General features: G+C 36.0%; 1 protein-coding gene and 1 pseudogene across 14 annotated transcripts in view; one reads left to right on the forward strand and one right to left on the reverse strand.

Moving 5' to 3' along the window:
- Nucleotides 1-307: 307 nt before the first annotated feature.
- The window catches only part of EYA4 (EYA transcriptional coactivator and phosphatase 4), a 282,485-nt gene continuing 264,188 nt past the window's right edge, over nt 308-18,604 (reverse strand). For 9 of the 14 annotated variants that reach the window (XM_050787975.1, XM_050787985.1, XM_050787982.1 and 6 more), the window contains 6 exons: nt 15,956-16,014; nt 15,697-15,857; nt 13,299-13,413; nt 9,245-9,366; nt 7,163-7,263; nt 308-3,674 (listed from right to left, as the gene is read on the reverse strand). In XM_050787975.1, coding sequence (XP_050643932.1) covers nt 3,594-3,674; nt 7,163-7,263; nt 9,245-9,366; nt 13,299-13,413; nt 15,697-15,857; nt 15,956-16,014 — 639 coding nt within the window. In that variant the 3' untranslated portion in view covers nt 308-3,593. Of the gene's footprint in view, nt 3,675-7,162; nt 7,264-7,301; nt 7,403-9,244; nt 9,367-13,298; nt 13,414-15,696; nt 15,858-15,955; nt 16,015-18,604 lie in introns of all 14 variants that reach the window. The other 5 variants (XM_050787987.1, XM_050787986.1, XM_050787984.1 and 2 more) reach the window with 1 other exon arrangement.
- On the forward strand, nt 16,116-18,018 carry LOC126952240 (10 kDa heat shock protein, mitochondrial-like; annotated as a pseudogene).

The raw sequence follows: 18,604 nt of genomic DNA on the forward strand, positions 1-18,604 counted from the left end.
TATTTTAATTACTTTATCATTAGTGAATTGTGGCTACATTATGCATTATACTTATTTGAATGTAGCTATCTGTGTGTAAAAAATTATGCAGCTGACAACTTTTCAGGAAAGCAGCCCACTTTTAGTCGTAATTAGTGATGTTTTACTGGGTTACATCTCATTTTGCTTTAACTGAAAATTATGCAACTTAGGCATAAAAAAGAAAAGTTATGAAGACCAGAAACCTAAATACAAATTTCACATGATTTAGAACCAAGCTAAATAAACACACAAAAACTCTACAACATGGGAGGGTGAAGGAAATGAAAACAATTGCAAAGGTATTTATTGAGAAATAGTAAAGATATACATATTTTTACAAGCTTTCAATATTAATTTACATTTCTTTAAATTACGTAGGCCCCGATAATCTATACTTTACTAATACATAACAGAAACCCTTGACATTGTGAGATGTCCATAACGCTACCGTAGTTGGGAGTCAAAATGCAACTTTGGCTCATGATGCTTAAGTTTGTTTTCAAAAGAAATACTAAATGCCATATTCACTGAGAATGTAGGCTTGTCATAAACAAATGTGCTTTAAAAAAACAACTTCATACAGGAGCATGCTGTTGACACTATTCTGAATTTTAGCTCATCGCAGACTAAGGAGAAAACATTTTTAGAGACAGTTATTACCTACTTGTTGTGTGCAAACTGTATGATTCTAAAATATGTTTTTGCCTCTGAATTTGATTTACAAAATTTTGCAGGGGCATAGTGTTCTAATTGTATGCTATAATACTGTAGCCAGGCCACCTATTTTGTTACTGAAATTACGTGGTCTTGATATTTTTAAGGTGCAACACAAGATGGTTATCTTTTGTAGTAATATACCAAGCTGTATACATAAGAGCCGAAAACCCACTTTAGTTACAGAACATTTTTCAAACTGGTTTACAATAAGGCACAATAGTCCATATGTCAATAGGAGGTGGGAATGGCCAAGGGGTTCGTTTTGTGTTTGTTAGTTCAGTTTTCATTTTTCAGATTAGAAAGGAGGAGGATTTTCTGTTCCTAAGGTGGGAAGGGAAGAGTTCTATTTTGTGCATGCTCAACGTCCCATGGCCAAGCTGTGATGCTGGCTTGTGGGCCTGCACCATTGTTGTGCCAGACAAGCTGTTCTCCGTCAACCTAGCATTTAGGTTTTATGCCGGCAGCCTCTTCTGAACACAGAATCAGAAAAAGAGATGTGTGTGAGAAACTGCACGGGGTGATGCAACCAGCCAGCTTCTCTTTGCCCTTCCAAGGGGTGTTTCTTTCTGCACCTGCAGACTTAGCAGCATAAAAAGCCTTGCTTGTTTGATATGAAAAGACTTACAAATTTATACCTAATGTCACAATTCTATCATTTAAAGAAACCAGCTATACAGTAAAGATAATTTGTTTTTATTCACAGTAATAAATACTTAAGGTTTTAGTGCACAACATAATTAAGTACTGATAATCAAGGCAACACTTAAATTTTTTTAACTGCTATTTTCAATCTAAGGGCCAACAGAAGTATAAGATTTACTATCATTATTTTTATATTATTAAACGTATTCCAACTTCAATTTGCCTGGAATAGTACTTGGGGCAGAGGCAGCCAAAAGCTACAAAATTTAAAGGGTAAGTTTAAGGTTTAGATGATGAAATCACAATCTTGTACAAAATTCGGATCTCAATATCTTTCTGCCCAGTATAAACATGGCCTTAGCATTCAGTAAAGAAATACAGGTTTGTAGCCCAAAGAAATGAAATCTATTTCCACAGTGAATGTTGTAATCTGTGAGCAAAATGTAGGCTTTATTGAAGCCACAGAGGCCTCAGTTGATGAACTCATGAACCAGCCTCTGGCTAGGGGCACTGACTAGTAGCCTGACTCTAGCATCCACATTATGACATTTTAAACACAGAACTGCAGGTGCAGACACCATAAAAATACTCTAGTTCTTAAAGTCTTAAATTTCCACAAGGGAAATCATGTCACAGGAAGTAAGAGGAGAACTGTATCGTGTTCCCAACATGGGCTACACACAGGGAAAAAAAACCATGCAAACACAACGATGACGGGCTCTTCTTGTAATGAATGCCATCCATTGCGCAGTAACAATACAGGCAGAAACTAACATACGCAAGTCTGTCATGAGGAGAACCTACATTGATGTATTCAGATGGAGAACCAGGTACTATTTTACTATTGTCATTTCAGTAACGCTGCCAAGATCCAACTCACTTGCTGATTTAATTTATGATGATATTCTAGGTAACATTTTCATAAACTCATTGCTTTCATCAGACGCCATCTGGGAGATCTGCCTTCCATTACTGATGATATTATCATTTTTGCAATGGCATTGGGAATAAACACACTTAGCTTTATTTTAAGCCATGCCCACTCAATGTGAATTTTACACCATGTCCATGGCATATTCTAAAAAAGTTAATGTGATAATTGCTCATGATTTGCATGATAATGTCCTCCTCTATGCAACTTACACATATCAAAAGTCTCAACCTCAAAACCGTGCAGGTTGTCATGAATATGGCTCTTAGTTTTCTCCAGTAAAACTGTAGAAGGGGTACTTGAGACTTCTACATACATTTCACTTTCTAAGTGAAGGTCCCACAGTCTTTCCCAAACTTTCTGCTTATGATTGGATGCGCAAATAGTTGCCTCATACAATTATTGGAATTATTAAGAACCCAAATACAACACAAGCTTTCCTTTATTGTTGTTGTTTTCTTATTGCAACAAATACTCAGTTTCTTGCTGATGCGGTAATTAAGCTTTGAGAGCTTGACTTTTAAATTTGGTCATGTTAAGAATCATCACAAAGGATTTTTTTTTTCATTATCTACAGAGATTTTAACCAAAGTTACATTGTAACACACAAATGCTGTCTTGTCTTTAAGGCACAACACATCAGTATGAACATTCTGTTTGCCAAACTTAAAAAAGAGACAATATTATATTCCCATTTCCCCTCCCACTCCCCTCCCCGACAAATGAAAGAAAAATTGCATCCACTTTGAAAGTCAGCTGCTAATAAAGTCACAGTAAATTATTTTCATCAATAATTTACACAAATTACAGGTCTAAATAGGACTGTCCTTATACAGTCTGAGTGCATTCCAATTCAGATTTTCTGGGCTAGGTAGGCTAAAGTCAGATTCAAACCTCAGGGCTGAGAAGATCTCCCAATTTGAGGAATGTTGTTGACCACCTTGTCAGACGGAGCATGTGTGTTGCTGCTTTGCCGGGGTAAGAGTTCTTTGCTAAAGCTGCTCATTCCAGTTTGGACTCATTTGGTGTGTACCAGCAACCTCCACAGATTTTTTAAAAACCCATTAAAGTGTTGTAAATATAAGACCATAGAGTTTCTTTTCTGTAGCACTAAAGTTTAACTCCATTCAGCAATCTGAATTCTTCATTCTGGAATTTTTATTCCAAATATGATTTCATCCATTAAGACAATTTATATGTGTAGAGCCAGAGGCATTGAATCACACATAAAAATTCAGTGTACTTGAAATATAAAAAATGGATCTCCGGCTAGAGAGCACAGTTACAAATACTCTAATTCCAGTGCTTGGTGGAGAGCCAGGAGGTCTGAGTGACTGGATATCCTCCAGAAGGGCATGTTGTGCTGCATGGTTAGGAGAAGGAGGGGTGGGAGAGAGAAGGGGAAGGAATGAGGCATGGAGAGAGATCACAACCATTGTCTCAATTAAGCAGCAGCACACACAGGGCTGTGTGGCCCACCCACGTTCAGGGGAGGGAGTCTAAAGGCGGGATGATCATACGTGAAGGCTTGGCAGCACCAATATGGCATTGTCAAAGTAACAGAGAAATAGATCTGAACTGGATTTTAATGATAATAATAGCAAATATTAACACTGCTTAGATAGTTTAACATTTATTCTGGAAGTATCACTACCAACATCGACATCTGGGAAAGCAAGTGGGTATCACAATCCTACCTGGCTGATGGAAAGCAAGTTTGAATCAGTGCATCTCTCCTACAGGCCTCTCTCTCAGTCAAAAATAAAATATAACAAAATGATAAGCTTCTTAATTTTGTTAATCTAGGAAGAAAAGAGGGTGAATTCCTTTCTGTATAAAAATAATTTGAAGCAGGACTATATAAAGTAGAAAAAATGTGGGGATTATAACTTTCTTACTTGTCTGGGACAACCGATAACTTAAGCCAGTCGAGTCGACCTGGTTTATTTCACTGGCATAGAATTGACAGAAAGTATCTAGCATACATTTTCAATGGGGAAGATATCATCCCCAAGGGGACAAAAATGAGTTCTTGTGGGGCAGAAAATCTTAGACATTACAATGGTTTGTGCCCTCCAAAGATATACTATAATAGTATACAGTACATATGTGGCATTAAAATTTCATGAAAGGGAGTAATTAGAAAAAAATTGTCTAAAGAGTCCCCACTGGCGATGATAATGAAAAAGAAAAAACACTGCACTACAGGAACTGACAAAACAAAAGCACGATTTGTAAGTTTGGGCTGATGACAACTTCTAGAATATGCACATATAAAATATTCATGTATATAAGGGAAATGAGTATACAGATATAAAACATGCAAATGATATTTTATGTAAGAACTAAGTAGCATAATAATCCTTAATGCTATATAATTCCTTGCTGCACATTACGGTAACCACCAGCCACATGTGGCTATGGAGCACTTGAAATGTGGTTAGTCCAGTTTAAAATACATAATGCATTTCAAAGACTTAGAACAAAACAAACAAACAAAGAGAAGGTAAACATGACTTCAACAATTTTTACATTAATTAGATATCAAGACAATTATTCTGGATATACTGGGTTGACATGTTATTAAAATTAATTCTACCTGTTTCTCTTTAATTTTTTAAAATGTGGCTTCTAGAAAATTTCAAACTACATATACAGCTTGTATTAATATTATATGTTTCTGCAGAAGAGCGCAGACATTCCTATTCCTAAACTTTGATATTTCTTCTTAAATTTCTCAAACAAAGTATGTCTAGGTCAAATTAAGGCACAGAAATTCACATAGAAGTAACTTTTTTTCATTCAGCTCAGATCTATTTGTAACAACAAAACAGTACTTAACATTTCTGCACATGCGATTACTGCTACATCCAAAGAAAAGCATGCATTCTGGGTACTAGAGAAACCAACCACCTCTGCTTTAAAATAGAATAATAAGCCTTCACCATCACCAAAACTGTACGTACATCAACAACCATTTGGAAATAGCATTCTATCTGATATTCTTTTCCATTCAGGGTCATGCCTTTCCCTCCTGAAGTTTTAGGTATAAAGAAGATGGTATAACAACTGGGGAAACCAAATCTAAACATTAATGCTATGGAAAACAGGTTGACTGGGTTAAGTTTTAATTGTCAAAAGCATACAGTGTTACTGGTTTGGAAAATTGAATTATATTAGTCCTTACCTACATATACGTGAATTTAATTTGTATAGGCTAAAAGACACGTACATTGAGCAGGAGTGGGGCTGTATTACTAATCACTGGCTGCTCTTTGTTGTGTATAACTATGGTGTCAATAAGAAACATCACAACATGGACTCACGACATTGATAAACTCCAGAAGATATTTCAGTTGAGTGTGACTGGAAGCATTTCAAGTAGTAGTCAGCAATGAAAGCCGTATTTCTTGAGGCTGCAGCCCTGACCTCATACAGGACGTGCTTGGGGCCAGTGTGCTGTCTTGGGTCATTGACACTGCTAATGAAGGCTGAGGTGTTCTGTGGGAGGCAGAGCCTGTACCTACTCTCTTAAATGTAATCGAAAAGCATGGAGATTTTCAAGTATGGCTGTCAATACTGTCACCAAACCTTCTAAAGTGGAAGTGCTTTCCTTTTCTTCATTTTGCTTGATTTAAATTGACCAGAAAAACACATCAATTCCTTTCTCTTTCTCTTATAGCCATAAACTTTTCTACAAAACTGTTCGACTGTTTTTTGAAAACAGGTAAACACTCCAGCACATGCAAGCGGCAAAGCCTTTATTAGATGATGATTTAAAATCTCCTTAGGATGATACAGAAAACATTCTTTCTATGTAAAACAGTATAAGCTGGTATGTCATTGTTTAGAAATACTAATTCATCATTTGGCTTTGTTTTGTAAATTCTATCACTTTTATCTTGGCTAGATGATATTTTTCTATCATTCAGTGAAGGCAGCAGTAGACCTTAGGGTAGAGTTGACCAACAGTCTGGTGTTGGGGGCCAATCCTGATATCACTCTTCTTTTGATGTTGAACCAACCATTTAACGGTTTTTAATTGCCTTGGTTTCTTCTTCAGAAATATGGGACAGATGAAAAGGCTTATTAAAATACTGAGGGCCTATGGGATCTTCTGAATGTGTTCAAAGCCAGCTGCTTGGCTTCAATCAAGTATCACTGGCTCACTAGAACAGATGAAACTCTTCCAGGAGATGTGAAGCACATTATGACTAAGACAAGTTTGGTACAAAAGGATCTGAGCAATACATACCATTTCAGTAGCACTTATTAAAATCTCTTGCAGTAGTTTTTCTTCAGCTATTAAATCTGCCCTCAGCATTCCTTATCATAGAGCATGCCTACTTCCAGGCACTCACGAGGACCATATGGCATGTAGGTCTCATGAACTACTCACATGACTTTTGTATGGAGCTCCTTAATCTTTATCTCGCTATATTTCACGTGCTTAACAATGGTTATTCTCCCCCCATCTTGCAGATCCCCTGGCTCATTTATATCTGTGCACATGGTATGTGTTTTAATATATACAGATGTATCTATATAAGCATGTATATATATGCCCACACAAATATATATATTACTATATATATTTACTATGTGTACATACATTCAAACATATAAATAAATATAACTAACTTTCCCTGCATTTCCTATCAAATTTCAGGCAAAAAATGCTAAACTCCAAATGGTTTATTTGAATGTAAGTATTGACCCTCTCATGCTCTTATTGCTTTGCATCTATAAATTTAAATCATTTGTCAAGCTGCCATTGGGCCAAACTACAGAAATGCAAACAAAAAGGCTTGCATTAGAAGTATCACACCAACATTGTTTGAGACAGGTTACCTTTTTTGCTGCCTGTTCTTCTTCTACACCATCCCCAATTACAACATACACTACTTTTCTGCCAAACCTTTGCATTATTCGTTCAAAGCAACTTTCTTTTCCTGGAAGATAAACGAGATAAAGTTCAGAGTGAAGTTACCTGGTTAGCGGCATGCTCCTCATCTCGGCCATCTCCAATCACAACATAAGTTATGTTAGTGCCAAATCTGGACACTATACGCTCAAAACAGCTTTCCTTGCCTGAAAAACAATGCACTGCTTATTCTTCCAGCCACTGCATTCATTAACCTAAAGATTCATAAAGTGTTAAGTTAATGCCTCTTGAACATCACTTAAACTGGCTCACAACCTCTGGGTTTATGCAATCAACACATATTTGAATAACGTTAAGGCATTACTTAGGACAGATAATTAAACCAATGTGTTTCACACTCCAAAAATATCAGTAGGCTTAAGCATTTGACCTAGAGAAAATATTAGTATGTTTTTCTCCACCACCAGAGTATTGGGGAAACTTTACAGGCAACTATAAGTTTTAACAACCTTTGTTTGTTTAATTCTGTAAATCAATTTTCAGTAGTATAGACAAGTCAGCTAAATGTGTTCTAGAGAAAAACTGAAGGTTTACTGCTAAGAAAAGAGGAAATACTAAGAAGTGAATTTACCTTGGTAAACAACTCCTTTCTTCAAGTGGATGACAGTTAGCCTGCTCAAATAACTTCTACTAAGGGTGCAGTCTGACTGGGCCACAGTACTGACAACACTGGTGTCCTCTGATTGCACTACGGGAACATCACCATGGAATTTCTACATATTCTTTGTTTTTAAAACATTGGCATTATTCTCTAAATTTCACTCCAGAATGTTCATGCAGCCATGGCTACTTCTGCCTTTTTTCTTAATCTGATGGTTCAGAACTCCAAAAAACACTAGCTTACAGGAAAAAATAAAAATGATTTTTTTTTTCAGATTAAAGAATATAAGGAACTATTTGGCCAACAGAAAGAATACTGTCTTTACTAAAATAAATGTTTATTCTGCTATAAAATCATCAAAAAGCAAACTTTTCTTCTTTCTATTAGTCCTGCTGACACAAATACACACATTTAGATTAAAAATGTATGGTACTGATATCCAGGCTCTGAACTGTAGTGCTTATGACAATGTGAAATTTACTCTACGGAAGCTTGGTTCTCCTTAACTGTACTCTTGAAACAGCTGCAACTGGTGGCTCCTTTTGCCAAGGCCAACATCAGACCTCCTCAAAGCCTAGGGCAGGTTATTTTTGGTGGGGGATTTTAGGATTTTGAACTTCTCTTGTCAATGTGCCAGAGCCTAAGTTTGTTGACCTTCAAGGCATATTATACAACCCATTTATTTTCCCAAGTATTTCCTTGACAGACAATGGAATACATCAGTTTTCTTTGAAGTCTTTCAATACAGCAGAAGTTGATGAAGTTTTACTTTTGAATGTTCATTAGAAGTTGGAGTCTGCGAGAAATGCACTTAAAAATCAAAGATGGCTCCACAAACAGATATTATCTAAATAAACAAGGTTGTGGCTCTTTGATTGCTACTGCACATTTTTGGAAATGTAGATTTCCAGTCACTCATGTGTTACAAATATTCCTATTATGTTTTCTGATTCATAAAATTCTTTTAAATTTTTTCTGTAATTAAAGGCACTAGTTCAATCCATCAAAGAATCCCCTGCAAAGCCAAAATAGTATTTTTATCTTGGATCTAGATTACTGCATATGCAAGGATGCAACATTATACTCTATACTAATTAAACTATTAAACACTATGGCTAGAGATATTACATATTATTTAGATAACATGTGCTGTAATATTCTGTGAAATACAAGAATGAAATATCTATACTCAGATACTGAGTTGTTAATGTCACTAGGCAACAGTTCTCAAAATATTCATACATGTACAATGAGTTGCAGGGACTTTGTAATTTGAACTTTACCCAAATTTGTTTCATATACTAAGTGAAATTGCTGAAAAAGGGAACCATGCAGAGACACACAGATGTAGACACATTCCATACAGAGTTCAAAATAATTTCCTTACCTATTTTAGTTGCACTGTAAATATTCTCAATGGGGAAAGCACCTCCTAAACTATAGAGTAGAACCTTCGCAAGTGCTGGGATCAGCTGGGTTGTCGTTACCAAGACATTTACGCAATTACTCCTAAAATAGGGAGGAAATATACACATTTGTTTTCTAATACTAAATAACTTCTAATAGATTTAAAATTGTCACTGTGGTCTCTAAATTCCTTAATTAAAGGTCCCTTTCAATATTCATTAGCTATTGCCTATCAGCAGACAGACACTCCTCAAATAATGGCAGATTATTAAGAAGAATACACAAACCCATGACTATACTGTGATGCTTAAAGTTCTACAACATATTTTGTCAAAACAATATGCTATTAAAAGTCATACGTAGGTAAGTGTTACAGAATGAAAACATGGTAGAATGAAATAAAGCTCAGGCTTTTTAAGTTTAGAGATGTGGTTTTGATATGAACTTTCATGACTTGCACTGTGTGATATTCAGAGTTACATTTCTTTTTAAATTATAAACACTGTATATACTTGTAACAGAAAAATTTGTGAAAGACAAATATAAAGAAGAAAACAAAAAGCATTAATTATTATGTAACCATCCAGAGACAACTGCTCTCTCCATTTCATGCATTTACTTTCAGTGTTTCTGTTCACATATAGATTTTGTTTTCCCATTGGGAACATTCTATATATTCAATTTTGTATTCTACTTTATGTATTTATATCATGAGCCTACTTGTTTATATCTATTAACTATTACTTCCCCTCTCCCAACAAAACAATGTATAAAAACTACTCTACCATGTAGATACACCAGCATTTCTTAAAGTTAAATTCAGTTGCTTAAGTGGCTTTTGATTTCTAAATATTATAAGTAATGCTACCTAAATATATTCTTACATCTTTGATTATTCTTAGACTATATTCGTAGAATAATTAGGGTCAGAGGGTAAGTTAATTTTGCTAGGGGTTCTAATACATAATTCAACAAAGCATCTGTTTTTCTGACATTCCAGGCATTTTGTGAAAACTATTGGGTTGGTGCAAAAGCAATTTTGTTTTTTTCCATTAAAAGTAATGGCAAAACTGCAACTGTATCAATATGGTAATACATGTGGATAACTCAGCAAATTCCATAACAACTATTCAATGTATGTTGATTTTTCTCCTCCCTTCCTTGTTATATCTTTATTTATTTCTGGAATATCACATATTCCTTTAGTTGCCTTAAAGCCATCTGTTTAATAATTAATCTGTATATATTATATAGTATATATAATCTAATAATGTAATAATCTTTTTTAACTTATAGAGAAGACATCTTTTAGAAATAATGAAAGTTATCAACCTCCTTCTCAGAGAAATGCACACTCCACAACATTTTACACATCATGTCAGTGCTCAGGGGTCCTCACACTCCAGCGTCCTTGACATTTGGTCTCTCTTGTCAACAATTACAGGGGACATGAGATAGCAAGTCCATTTCAAATGGCCTTAACTGTTAGACATTTCTTCCTTATATAGAGCCAGAATCTCCCTTGCAGGATTCCTACTCATTGGTCCCAGTTCTTTCTTTTCCAGACACAGGGAGAAATCTAATTGATTTTCAGCCTAATATCTGAAACAGTTGAAATTGGTAATCTTGTTCCACACATGACTCTTCTGACTAAGCTCTCTGGCTCCTCCTTCCATCTGTTTCTTTTATGTGGTTCCCACAGTCCAAACCCCTGTGACTACCATACTTGACACAGGCTGCTTCAACCCTGTCACAGCCCCCACTGGAACATTGTGCCTAGAACCGACAAACTAAGCTGCCATGGCTTCCCCAATCAGACACACAAAGCTACTTCCCCTCCACTCTCCATTTGGACTTTCTGCTATCCATGCAGCTCCGCCTGTGCCACGGGTCAGAAGCTGTGCAGGATGTGACAACTATTCATTTACTTCCATGTTCTTAATATTAACTTTTTTTTTTCTGCCCTGTCAGGCTTTTCTCCATTCTGATTCAATTAGTCCAAATAAATCTTTCTCTGAACGCTGTGTTCCCCATACATTTATTAAGCATGCTTTTTTTCTTCTTTTTTTTTTAAAACTAGCCATTTGTCATCTTATTCATTAATCTTTTCTTTTGTAACTTCTATTTTAAGTTCAGGGGTACAAGGGCAGGTTGGTTACATAGGTTAACTTGTGTCATGGGGACTTGTTGTACAGATTATTTCATCATCCAGGTATTAAGCCTAATATCCATTTTTTTTCCTGATCCTCTCCCTCCTTCCATTTTCCACCCTCTGAAAGGCCCCTGTGTGTGTTGTTCCCCTCTATGTGTCCACATGTTCTCATCATTTAGCTTTCACTTATAAGTGAGAACATGCGGCATTTGGTGGGAGTGTGAATTAGTTCAGCCATTGTGGAAGGCAATGTGGCGATTCCTCAAAGACCTAAAGACAAAACTACTATTTAACCCAGCAATCCCAGTACTGGGTATATACCCAAAGGAATATAAATCATTTTATTATAAAGACACATGCACACACATGTTCACCGCAGCACTATTCACAATAGCAAAGACATGGAATCAACCTAAATGCCCATCAATGATAGCCTGGATAAAGGAAATGTGGTACATATACACCACAGAATACTATGCAGCCATAAAGAAGAATGAGATCATGTCCTTTGCCAGGACATGGATGGAGCTGGAGGCCATTATCCTTAACAAACTAACACAGGAACAGAAAAACAAATACTGCATGTTCTCATTAATCTTTTCTTTTTTTTGAGTTAGAGTCTTGTTCTGTCTCCAGGCTGGAGCACAGTGGCATGATCTTGGCTTACCGCAACCTCCGCCTCCCAGGTTCAAGCGAGTCTCCTGCCTCAGCCTCCTGAGTAGCTGGCACTACAGGTGTGCACCACCATGCCGAGCTATCTTTTTTTTTTTTTTTTTTTTTTTTTTTTTTTAGTAGAGACAGGGTTTCACCATGTTGGCTAGGATGATCTCGATCTCCTGACCTCGTGATCTGCCCGGCCTCCCAAAGTGCACACAGGCGTAAGCCACCGTGCCTGGCCCATTAATCTTTTCTTAATGGAAATGCTGACAGATTCTTTTTTTAGCTTTTATTTTAGGTTCAGGGATACAGGTGCATGTTTGCTATATAGGTAAACTTACCTCACGGGGGTTTGCTATATAGATTATTTCATCACTCAGGTACTAAGTCTAGTACCTAACAGTTACTCTTTCTGATCCTCTCCCTCCTCCTACCCTTCACCCTCAAGCAGGCCCCAGTGTCTGTTGTTTCCCTATATGTGTCCATGAGTTCTCATCATTTGGCTCCCACTTATTAAGCATGCTTTTATTTATTCACCTAACTCAGATACAAAATCACGGAAGCAGACAGTACAGAGATTCAACTCTACCTTACCAGCTATCATGTTCCAGACTTACATCACTTTATGAATTAGCATATATGGCACCTGGTTGTACAACTGGTTACAAATCGATTTAACTCTGCTCTCTATATTGACACAAGTCAGAATTTCACTGTTTAGTTCAAACAACAAAATGGTTAGAATTTTTTCAAGAGCTTTCTCTTGCTTTTCTGATGTGCTCACATTATGTGTATTATCCATTATGGCCTAACACCTAAAACATGCATTTTTTGTGTAAACAGTACTGTTTTATATTTGCCATCACCCCCTTGTACTTTGCCACCTACTGAGTTCTGTTTCTTTTTTCATTAGAAGTCATGTAACCACTCTGTGGGGATTATCAGTTGCTATGAGAAGAGATGGGTGGTGAGATAGGGTCTCCTATTTATTCTGAGAAGTAGCAACCTTCTCTCATCCCAAAACACACACACACTCTCTCTCTCTCCCCCCCTTCCCCCGCTCTCTCATTCACATGCACTGAAACTGAAAAATCACTGAACTCAGAATTGGTAGGTACCTTAAAGTCTAAAACAGTCTAGGAATTAAAACATTTTTTATCTATGTTGTACAATCAGAACTAAATCTTCAAAACGATAAACATAGAAAGGTAACAATTCCACTTACCTAGTGCTAATAATTGATAAAGACTTAAGTGCATTTGTTAGCCAGGAATCTGTCAGACCTTCAATCTCTGCCCTTAACTGTAGCCAGGCATCCCTCTTGGCAGGGCCAAGGAGTCCTGCAACACCAAAAAGCACGGCAGAGTTGAGAGATGAATATTTTCTCAGAATATCTAGTTTAGATTCCCTTCTGTCTGGAGTAGATCATTTTTATTTCAGTATATATCAGAAATGCAGAGAGATACAGATTTATGTCCATATTGATCCTTCATTTCTGAATTGATTACCTATTCATTCCTTCAATGAATATTTACTGAACTTCTAGGTCTCAGGTAGTGCCAGTGAAAAGTGGCCCCAGTCTCTGCCCTCACTGATCCTAGAATCTGGTGCAGTGGATCTCACCTAAACAGCTTTGAACATGCCTCTGCCTGGATCTCATTCCAAGGGACTGTGATATTTGAGGTCTGGAGGAATAGTTGGGTTCCACTAACCTAGGGACACAAACCCCAAATGTTTTGACTGTCTGAAAAACATTTAGCTTCTTAATAATCACAATCATTCCCACTTTCAAACAGTAACAATGGCATCATCATATGTAGCTGTTAAAATGTGTCTAATACTACTGCTAATGCTACTATACTTTGTACTGTAAGAAGAAATTAATTTTGTTTAAATCATAAAGTGTAGGACAGTTATAGACAATAGTGAATTACAACATTGATGTTATAAGAAAAAAGATAGATGTGCTAATTTTTTATTTTAAAAGATCCAGTTCTTGCTTTTATGATAAAACGAGATCATGTAAATCCATTAAAAAGGAAGGTTTCTTATTGAAATTGTGTTTTAGAATGTCGGGAGCACATATACACTTGTATGGTTTTTTTTCAATCAAAATTTATAGTTTCTAGCAAGCGTCATTTGTCCTCATTATAATAAAGAGATGCTCATGTATGACAGAAGACTCATGGTTGTTTAAAGTTTCTAAGATACAAGATTATTTCTTAGTGTTCTTATTAACTTAAAATAATTTTACTAATACACCGCAAGAAGGAAATTATGACATCTGAATGATAAAAATTAACTCAGGTTTCTCAAGAGGATATTTATTTTAAAGCGAAATGTATTATCTACCATTGATTTTTAACTAGAAAATCTACTTATTTGATTTTACAAAAGCATCATGTACAGAGCACTAGAGTGAGTCAGGAAATCAGGGTTTCTCCCCAGAACCCCATGCAAGTGAGTAGCTTGAAGGGTCAGTTTCTTATTTGGAAATGAATGTCTTCCATATCTAAGCTCCCTTTTGGGGAGCTTATTATCCTCTTTGGCTCTACATCTTTTGTTCTCTGGGAGTTACTATGTATCCACTGAGCATCTCTTATGTGTTTCACTGCTACGCACTGGGGATACAAGGTGACCAGACACAGAGCCCCACCCTCATGATGTATATGGATAGATGTGATTATATACTATATATGAACATTTCATTTACTACATTGTATTCTATGACATATATGTGAATATATGTATATATAGTGTGCACAAGTATATTTAGTTGTATCATTCTGTTTTGGATTCCAGTTTATGTTCCTCAGTCATTCTTCCTTTTTAGAAAAAAAGAGAAGCATATAAAGAAACAAAATCCTGGGAGATTAATCTGATGTGACCTAATAGCAAATTTTAGGAATCTTGTTTACCTAAAATTGATTCTAATAAGATATTATCAAAGTTTATTTTATATATAAAAACACATCCAGGATCACCGTTTTGATATCAAAGGTTTTGGTATCACCTGTAAAATATGCGAAGGGGTATAAAATGGTTTTGATATTACCTATAGATTACCTGAACTTTTAAAAACTATGATAGTCATACTTGACACTATGCATGAGAAAGATACACTGTCATAAAACATTATTTTTTTAAAAGATAAAATAAACCTGTTGAAAGTCTTTGAAATGACATGAGTAACTGTTTACATTTATTTTTGATGGGATTCCGGAAAGATAATGCTTGCTAACAACCCTCCTTCAATGACTGAGGCTCTCTTCTTGAGAAAGGTCGTCTTCCCGCTGCCTCGGTCAGCTCCTCTATCTGGTTTTCACTGATAATGCTCCAAGCACCAGCTGATAAAGGGTAAACTAAATGCCCTGCTATAAATCTTGACCAAACATCTGGGCACAAGGTTACACAAAGAATTCCCGATTCATGTGACAGTGGTGCATGTGTTATTTTGTAGTAAAACTTTTTCCCACCAATTCTAAGGAACTTCTGGCTCAATGTGGTTTAATATGAGCTTTTGTTTGTTTCTTTTACAGCAGAATCGTCTTTAACATGAAACTACAGTTTGAATTCTACCTATACCCCGAGGGCCTTTGTTAGATTTAAAAAGCCACACATACCTCCAACATTGTTCTTGTAGGTGTTATATAATTCTTTAACTCTTCTGTAACGAAAAGCCAACTTCCTCATCCAGTCAACCCCTCCTCTTACACCTGTTGGCAAACAAAGGTTTGCACTACTTGCAGCTGCATGGAAGCCATCAGTTGCAAAACTGTAGGTACTGTAACACCCAAAATACATTAAAAAGAAATAATTACATGTGCAAAACTCCACAGCCGAATTTCTGTAGGAAACAGCATACTGAAAGGCATAGCTTACCTTAAATCCTGCCCGTTATCATCAGAGGAAACATCATCTATATGAACTTGATCACATTCCTGTTAAAAACATTGGAAAAGTTATTTGTTTTCTAAATGATGCTTGTTATCATGTTTGAAGGTGTTCCCATCTTCTCATTTGATCAGACTACTGCCAGAAGATGGCAGCGTGTGCCCGTCCATCTCACTGCCTCGCTCTTGGTTTCTTCTATTGGAAAATGGCACCATTTCTACCCCAAAACATTTAAATCCAGAAGAGTTCCATAGAAAGGAGGGGAGAAATTACATGGCATGAGGATTTCTTTAGAGCAATTTAAAAAAATTAATCTTAAAATTATTGATAAGAAATTCTCTTGAATCTCTGTAATCATTTGAGTTCCCTTCCAGCCATTTCTGTTGTGCATACTTAAGCATGGCTAATCTGAAGATACACAAAACTTATTTGGTCTAACACCTCAGATGGCTACTATTATTTGTCATTTGTTGAGCAGCAACAGGGGGTCTTGCCTTCAGATTATGGTGCCCTGTGGAATTTCCACGACTTCCTGCTGGACCAGAACCATGAAAGAACCATGCTGGTGTTATTTTAAAGTCCTGACCTTTTGACACAGAAAAAGGGTAATAATCATAGAAACTGACATTTTCTTTTTGTCAAGTTTTTAAATTTTCAAATCAAAAAGACTACTTTTAAGTAAAAGGAAAATAATGAAGATTTATCATCTCAAATGTGCTACAAAATTCCAATCAAAATAAACTTTATGTAAGTATACCCACACAATTGACCTGATTTTAAGTTACAGTGTGCTCAGAACAAATGGGAACTTTTCTGGAAAAGGATTCAATCCTTCTTTGCTGTTCTGAGTCTCAGTCCATCTTCAAATAATCTGCAAAGTTCCAGAGCAGTATTATAAGCTCTAAAGGTGAAATTTGGTGAGCGCATTTAAAATGCTTAGTTCTCAGAATAATAAATATATAATCAATAAAAATAAATTATTTATAATAAATAACTGCAACCTCAGCGTATGGTTTAACATTTTGGGCCTCCTTAGTACCCCCTCAAAGTATTTTACTCATACACACAGATTCTGACTATGTACATGGTGCTTAGCATTCAAAATTATTATTTTTTTTAAATCATTAAATTTGAAAATACACCATACTAAACAAAGGTTTTTCAGCTACTATTTATATTCATTATTGGGCTTGAAAGTATCTGACAGTCAAATATTTCATATCTAGTCTCCAGATTTCCACACAGAATGCATTTAATCCGGTTCCAGTTGAAAGGTTGAGTTGACTCAGGCTTCCTTTAATATATAAAATTCAGTGACTAGCCCAATCAGTACCTTTTGAGTATGTAACCTGAAAATCCAGGTAAGTTAAAAGTTCATATAATTTACAGAAATTATAGGTTTAGTAAGTTTTGAATGAATCTCCACCTACACGTATGGGTCAAAAAATATCATCTGACTGGAAGTGCCCTGGAGTGCAGCATTTGGTTCACCAGGTTACATCCCCACTTACGGTACAATCTAGCATAGAATAATCACTCCACAATTCTTTCTTAAATAAATGGGAGAAGTCTAGACAAATGCTAATTCTTTACAGGATTACCACAATCATTTAAATTTTCTAACACGAAGTTATGATGATATAAAATAAAAGCATTCTAAATGGTGAGCAGAGTAAGAAGATATTTATGTGAAGAGTGGAAGGAAGGGAGAAAGAAGAGTACAGAGACTGCCGACGGAATGGCCTGGCCAGACGGCTATTTAGAAAAAGTCTTCCCCTCTTTGACCAAGTATTGGCTGAAAGGAGTGCAGTATAAACTGTAACCAAAGGAGGCATTATGCTTCCTGAAAAACATCCAGTAAAGGCATTGCAAGCAATGATGGTAACTGCTGGACTGGGCTTTAAGGAAAAGAGTGGAGAGATTTTACCCGTTAGCATAGGGGTTGGAAATAAAGTTTTTCTCCCAGAATATGGAGGCACCAAAGTAGTTCTAGACGATGAGATTATTTCTTATTTAGAGATGGTGACATACTTGCAAAGTCCGTAGACTGAAATAAATCACTATTGAAATGGTGTCACATGAAGTTGCCCATTCCATTGAAGTTCTGAAATCTTTCCTCATGTAAATAACTTCTGTGTCTCTCTTTTAAAATAAATTAGTGACATTCAAAAAAGTGGAGGAATCCTTGTAAATTTCCCTGGTAATCAGAAGTTATTTCTCTATCTAATACTCTCTCATTGTAATTTTTAGAGAAATTCCTCTGACATTAAGTATTAACTCGCATGATTAATTTGTACACAGGTTGCCCAAAAACTTATCTTTTACTCCTGAGGACAACAGTATATCACACTTATTGGACCAGAAGCTCCATGATTGAAGTTATATTTGAGATTTTTCCAAATTTAACTTTTCTTTAAATTTATGCCTAGTTAACTATGCCTGTTGACTCTGGACGGTTGCCTGAGGATTACAATCCAGTGAAAGAAACCTGAACTTCCATTATTTACATTTTTAGAAAAAGCTAAATAATTGTTCGTCAATTATTTTTCACTCTGACAAATTATTTAAGAATCATTTTGACCAAAAAGTGAAATACTAAAAACGCTAAAATGTTTTGGCTTTAACAAATTTTAGTAG

Source organism: Macaca thibetana, chromosome 4, assembly GCF_024542745.1.
Source record: "Macaca thibetana thibetana isolate TM-01 chromosome 4, ASM2454274v1, whole genome shotgun sequence".
In the NCBI taxonomy this organism is placed as follows: Eukaryota; Metazoa; Chordata; class Mammalia; order Primates; family Cercopithecidae; genus Macaca; species Macaca thibetana.